The sequence below is a fragment of the Pleurodeles waltl genome, chromosome 10, assembly GCF_031143425.1.
Source record: "Pleurodeles waltl isolate 20211129_DDA chromosome 10, aPleWal1.hap1.20221129, whole genome shotgun sequence".
Taxonomy (NCBI): Eukaryota; Metazoa; Chordata; class Amphibia; order Caudata; family Salamandridae; genus Pleurodeles; species Pleurodeles waltl.
The window spans coordinates 1047620194-1047627018 of record NC_090449.1 but is presented as its reverse complement, the minus strand read 5'-3'; the positions used below and the strand labels follow the sequence as shown (position 1 = coordinate 1047627018).

Here is a 6825-nt window from a genome sequence, read left to right as displayed (position 1 = left end):
CACCTTATGCAAACCAGTACTGGCCCTGCTCCGCGTGGGAACTGTGCTTCCTGAACTGCCAGGTGGGGTCCCCTCCCGAGGAGACCACTAGCAACCCCAGACTGGTTTTAACCTGTTTAGGTCTCATCAGTAAAGTAGAGCTTGAGTCCTCGTGCACAGAACCCCGTTTGGGCATGCCCGTCACACTTAGGGCATAAAATGACAAGGAGATGGGTGGAATGCTTGAAACAGTCTCAGCCACTGGCAATCACTCGGGCTGTATTCCAATCCATCTTTTTTCGCCCACCAGGCCACTCTAGACAAAGACCTGCCTTATGCAAATTAGTACGTGCCCTGCTCCTCATGGGAAAAGTCCGTCTCTAACTGCCAGAGGAGGCCCCCTCCAGAAGGGAGCACAAGCAATCCCAGACCGGTTTCGACCTACTTAGGTCTCATTAGTGAAGCATAACTGGGTCCAAACGGAGGTGGCATAGTGTGCAAAATTACCAGAGGCTGAGACTGAGTCAAGCATTCCATCCATCACTTTTTTGTATCCCTCAGTGCGTATCCCCCAGCAGCTGCCTGTTGCTGCTGAGCTGCGTGAGAAAATGTGAGAAGTTAATGTTAAAAGAACTAGAACCAGTGCTTAATTTGTGCCGGTGCTGGAGGCGTACGGTATTCATTTTTAGGGACAGGGACTTATTTTCCATCATCAGAGGGGAAAAACGGACGGAAATGAGCAGAAAGAAATAGTGACAAACGAAGGAAGAGGGATGCAAAAGAGTGAGATACGGAGACAGGAAGTGTTGGTGGTAGAAGAAAGAGCTATGAAGAGGAGGCAGCCTCGGTATTCGCAAAATTCCAGTGCTTTGCTGGAGCATGAAGGTATGAGTGCATTCTGGGATTTGTAGTTATTTAACCACAGATAAAGTCAGGACTACAACTACCAGACTGTGCCACTTATTAAATACCTTAATGAAAGAGGGGGCATTGGGCAAGGGGAGGGTGCAGATCTTGTTACCGCCACCACCCCCCGGTTGCCAGCAGGGCAGAGCCCTGACCGGGGATATCTGGAGAGAAGTCCCGGGGTGTTGTCATATGTCCCGTGATGTGCAGACTGAGGGACCCCCAGGGGTGGAGGAGGGGCGCATGCGGCGTGCTGCGGCAGCCTGTGCCCGGGGAGGGACAGAACAGCGAGGAGGGAGGCGTCGAGGGAGGGAGTCTGCAACCATCTCCTGCCTGCACTTCCGCTTCTGTCTGCCAGAGAGAGGCACGAGCCCTACTGGTCCCGCCCCGCCGAGGATCACAGGTAAGGGGAGCCCCCCCTGACCCGCTGCACCTGGGCCCCCCTGAACCCCGGCCCCTAGGCACCCATCACCTGCGTTCCTCTGACCCTCAGCACCTGGGCCCCCCCTGACCCGCTGCACCTGGGCCCCCCTGAACCCGGGCTCCTAGGCACCCATCACCTGGGTCCCTCTGACCCTTAGCACCTGCCCCCCCCTGAACCTCGGCTCCTAGGCACCCATCACCCCAGCATCTGGGTCCCTCTGACCCTCAGCACCAGGGCCCCCCTGAACTCCCGCTCCTAGGCACCCAGCACCTGGGCCCCCCTGAACCCCCGCTCCTAGGCACCAAGCACCTGGGCCCCCCTGAACCCCGGCCCCTAGGCACCCATCACCTGGGCCCCCATGAACACCGGCTCCTAGGCACCCATCACCTGCGTTCCTCTGACCCTCAGCACCTGGGTCCCCCCTGACCCGCTGCACCTGGGCCCCCCTGAACCCGGGCTCCTAGGCACCCATCACCTGGGTCCCTCTGACCCTTAGCACCTGCCCCCCCTGAACCTCGGCTCCTAGGCACCCATCACCCCAGCATCTGGGTCCCTCTGACCCTCAGCACCAGGGCCCCCCTGAACTCCCGCTCCTAGGCACCCAGCACCTGGGCCCCCCTGAACCCCCGCTCCTAGGCACCAAGCACCTGGGCCCCCCTGAACCCCGGCCCCTAGGCACCCATCACCTGGGCCCCCCTGACCCGCTGCACCTGGGCCCCCCCTGACCCGCTGCACCTGGGCCCCCCCTGACCCGCTGCACCTGGGCCCCCCTGAACCCCGGCCCCTAGGCACCCATCACCTGGGCCCCCCTGACCCGCTGCACCTGGGCCCCCCCTGACCCGCTGCACCTGGGCCCCCCCTGACCCGCTGCACCTGGGCCCCCCCTGACCCGCTGCACCTGGGCCCCCCCTGACCCGCTGCACCTGGGCCCCCCCTGACCCGCTGCACCTGGGCCCCCCCTGACCCGCTGCACCTGGGCCCCCCCTGACCCGCTGCACCTGGGCCCCCCTGAACCCGGGCTCCTAGGCACCCATCACCTGGGCCCCCCTGACCCGCTGCACCTGGGCCCCCCTGACCCGCTGCACCTGGGCCCCCATGAACACCGGCTCCTAGGCACCCATCACTCCAGCATCTGGGTCCCTCTGACCCTTAGCACCAGGGCCCCCCTGAACCCCGGCTCCTAGGCACCCAGCACCTGGGTCCCTCTGACCCTCAGCACCTGGGCCCCCCTGAACCCAGGCTCCTAGGCACCCATCACCTGGGCCCCCTGACCCGCTGCACCTGGGCCCCCATGAACACCGGCTCCTAGGCACCCATCACTCCAGCACCTGGGTCCCTCTGACCCTCAGCACCTGGGCCCCCCTGAACCCCGCTCCTAGGCACCCATCACCTGGGTCCCTCTGACCCTCGGGACCTGGGCCCCCTGAACGCCCGCTCCTAGGCACCCAGCACCAGGGTCCCTTTGACCCTCAGCACCTGCCCCCCCTGAACCCCGGCTCCTAGGCACCCCTCACCCCAGCACCGGGGCCACCCTGACCCGCTGCACCTGGGCCCTCATGAACACCGGCTTCTAGGCACCCAGCACCTGGGTCCCTCTGACCCTCAGCACCTGGGCCCCCCTGAACCCCGGCTCCTAGGCACCCATCACCCCAGCACCTGGGCCCCCCTGAACACCGGCTCCTAGGCACCCAGCATCTGGGTCCCTCTGACCCTCAGCACCTGGGCCCCCCTGGGCACCCATCACCTGGGCCCGCTGCACCTGCGCCCCCCCCTGACCCTCAGCACCTGGGCCTCTCTGAACCCCAGCACTTAGCCCCCCCCCCCCCCCCCCCAATCCGATCTCGGCACCTGGGCCCCCTCTGACCCCCAACACCTGGGTCCCATCTTCAGCGAGGGCGAGGGGGCGAGGGGTCCAGACTGGCCAAGTTTGTGTCTCAGATCCGGGGGACACAGTAATTAATTAATTACAGCAAGAGTGGCTCGTTCTCGATGGGGCTGTCCACTCCAGGGTAATTTTCCGAGTTTTGGTCGATTTGGGGTTCATTTGGTTGTGTTTCTTTTTCAGTTGTGTTTAAGTTCATAATATCCATTGTAGGGAGGTTTACCGCCACTAGAGACGTCAGAGTAGGTGTTAACCATATATGGGACACTCTCTCGAGTTCAGGGGGGCTCGGAGACTCATTGGGACTTCTAAGGGGCACCGCGTGGGGTTTTGTGCACTCTTGAGACTCAGCAGGCACGCTGTGTGCATCCCAAACGAGGAGCCTAACGTTATTTTAGCTTTACTGCCCTGTAATTGCGTTTACATAGCGCTTACTGCCGCTGTTGAGGCGCTGTTCAGCTAGACCTCTTAAAAGCCCCCAGATTTGTACTCCCTTTCGGAAGAAACGGCTCATTGCAGAGCACAAGTTCCTAACTGTGACTGAACAATGATTTAAGGTGTTATGTTACCTAATTCAGTGGTACTCACATTACCGACCTCAGGAGGATCAAGGGCTGTATTGGCCTTGCCGTGTTTTAAACTGATGTCCTGTATCTAACTGGATGTCGACATATGGCATCCATTGCGACCCACGACATTTTGAAGAGGTGCATCGACGAGGCTGGGATGGCATAGGGCCTGGTGCACCCTTCGAAGAGGCTGGCACCTGTGCCCCTGTCTGGGGCATAGTGACACAGTGCACAGACTGCTCCAATAACCTCGTAGGGTACGGCTGCTTTTCAACGCGTGGAAAACCAACACAAACCCCAGCAGTTTGTAAATGGCCCTAAACCTTCATTTTGCCAACGTTCACAAAGAATTATCCATGTTTCATCTTGACAGCATCACTGGATTTATTTAAGTCTAGGGTCCTGCATGGTATTTTTCTGTTCCCATTTCATCAGAAGGGCAACTGAGTCAGTATTGTCTAATTGTATATAACAGCTTTGTTTTCACAAGTGCAATCTTAAAACAAGCACTTGCAATGCGATGGGTCTCACATTTGCTCGACTAAGCGCTATTAGCGTTGTAAAGTCCTAACCGGACATTTATTGCCACATAAAATGACAAGGAAAACAGTTTTACGTAAGCGAGCCGATTTAAAGGCCATGCCATGAGCGTGAAGTAGCACACAAAATGAAACAGAAGTTTTCTCGCAGTCAAAAGTATCTGCAAACTTGCAGCGAGATCGCTCTGCGTAGGAAATAAAAAGACAAAGTAGTCCAGAAATCATGACAAAAACATGGATCCTCCTATGTTTTCAGTAGTTGGCCAGTGCGCTCGAAGAGGGCTAAACACTGGAAAAGGCATGATGTATGCATGCCTTTCACAAATAAAATCGTGTTTTTTTATTTTTTTATAAAGGCAAGCCCCCAAACCTATGAAAGTGATGGGTGTGTGGTGGGTGTGATTAAAAGCCCACAGAGAGATTACAGCAGGCTAGAGCGCTTGTGTGTTCGACCCTGAAAATGACAGTTCGGCAATAGTGATAGGGTGTATAAAAACACATGTATCCTTAAGGGTAAACGTGAAAGTGCTTGTGAGAAAGAGAGGAGTTTGTGCAAGACAAGGGAGACAGAAGTTAAGGGTATATGAAGGGCAAGTGAGGGGTTTGTGATGGAAAGGAGGATTTGAAAGATGGAGGGTGACGTGTGTTTGCTGCCAGCGTCGGACTCGCCTATAAGGCAATCGGGCGGTGCCCAAAGGGCTGGTCCGACAGATGAGGGTGACGGACAGTTTTTACAGTTCATTTCTCTGATGTTACCACAAACATTGCCTGCAGCAAGCTCAACCCCACGCATTCACCATACTTTGCAAAATACATATACAATTGGCATTTAAAACTTTAAAACTGCCCTGATTTGCAAATGCGGGCCACTATTTTGGCTATCTGATTCGCTATTGGGGGCCACTTTTAATGTCGTCCCCTGGTCTTTATTCTGTCCCAGGGTGACCCTCATTGAGAGGTGAGAATCCACAAGAATGGGGGGGGTTGGGGGGGGTAAGAGGAGGGGGCGGGACAGGTAGGAGGATCTTTGCGGGAAGGTGACATTAAGACATGTGAAGGAAAGATGTGATGAGTTTATGTCTGAAAACAACAGTGAGATGACCGTCAGGAAGAGAAGTTTGTGTGGAGAGCATGAGGGAGCAAGGAGGGTGGAGAGCAGGCCCTCAGAGGATGGAAAGCAGGACCTCGAAGGCCCTCGGTGGATGGAGAGCAGGTCCTCAGGGGGTGGAGAGCAGGACCTCGAAGGCCCTCGGTGGATGGAGAGCAGGTCCTCAGAGGATGGAAAGCAGGACCTCGAAGGCCCTCGGTGGATGGAGAGCAGGTCCTCAGGGGGTGGAGAGCAGGACCTCGAAGGCCCTCGGTGGATGGAGAGCAGGTCCTCAGGGGGTGGAGAGCAGGGCCTCGGGGGGGGGGGGGGGGGGGTGGGGGGGGGGGGGGTGGAGACCAGGACACGCAGCAAGCGTGGCGCTGCTTCATCAGGGGGGACTGCTGAAAATATACCTCGATCCAGGAAGGAAGGCAAACATGTGTCTGCTGTCCTGAAGTGGTGCAGAGGGAGACTGAAGCAGGAGACAGGGGGTGTTAGAGAGGGGGTGCCCAGAGATAAAGGGGCGAGGGAATGTGACAAGGTGTGTCTGGGAGAGGGAGGCAGGTCTTAGTGAAGAGCGCGAGGGAGTTCGGGGTAATAGAGACAGGTAAAAAGACAAATGATAGTGAAATTAAAGGAAATAAGAGACTAAGAATAACCGGAAGTACAACACGAAGAGTTGGACCTGATAGACAGGGAGGGGGTGTCAAGAGAAAAGGAAGAGAATGGATAATGGGGGAGGGCGAGACCGAAAAAGCAGCATGGACGCGTATTTTATGCCATTTTTGTCTTTAAATGGCCGTTCTGGCCCCCGTCTCTTCCTCTATCCGCGCTATTCCATGAGTGGAGAATGTCCTTTTATAGGTGTTAGAAGGGCCCAGTCCTTGATATGTAAGATTCATTAAAAATGGAACGTGAATGGCAATAGTAAGATCTAGAGGAAGTGACTGCAGGATATGACGTCAGGAGTTACAGCAGGTCACCCAGTGCCAGCAATGGAACCTTCAGGATGTCTACGTGGAATAGCGCCTAAGTGAGAACGGCGTCAGAGCTCAGTTATTTACTCACTTATCAGCCTGTACAATGCTGTCAGTGAGTCTAGCAGCCCATACGGAGATCACCTAAAACCTACATGTCAATCATCTTCAACTGCACGTGCTGTGAGCGATGAAAGCGTTTATTCTGTGGTATACTCTGGGGTGGGAATCCTTTCACCCCCCTCAGAAAGACTGGTACGGGCCCCGCCCCCATCAGAAGGTAATGGACACCCCACAGCTCTGTCCTTTCACTTCTGCAGTCCTGAAGCAATTCATTCTGTGCTGGCTGCAGGGATCCATTCTGTGCTGGCTGCGGGGATCCATTCTGTGCTGGCTGCGGGGATCCATTCTGTGCTGGCTGCGGGGGTCCATTCTGTGCTGGCTGCGGGGGTCCATTCTGTG

At 56.5% G+C, this 6825-nt stretch overlaps 1 protein-coding gene across 2 annotated transcripts in view; it reads left to right on the top strand.

The window, feature by feature from the left end:
• Positions 1-991: 991 nt before the first annotated feature.
• Positions 992-6825, top strand: part of UBE2E1 (ubiquitin conjugating enzyme E2 E1) — a 311010-nt gene continuing 305176 nt past the window's right edge. Inside the window, exon 1 of one of the 2 annotated variants that reach the window (XM_069212045.1) lies at positions 992-1288. In XM_069212045.1, coding sequence (XP_069068146.1) covers positions 1078-1288 — 211 coding nt within the window. In that variant the 5' untranslated portion in view covers positions 992-1077. The remainder of the gene's footprint in view (positions 1289-6825) is intronic. The other variant, XM_069212047.1, reaches the window with a different exon arrangement.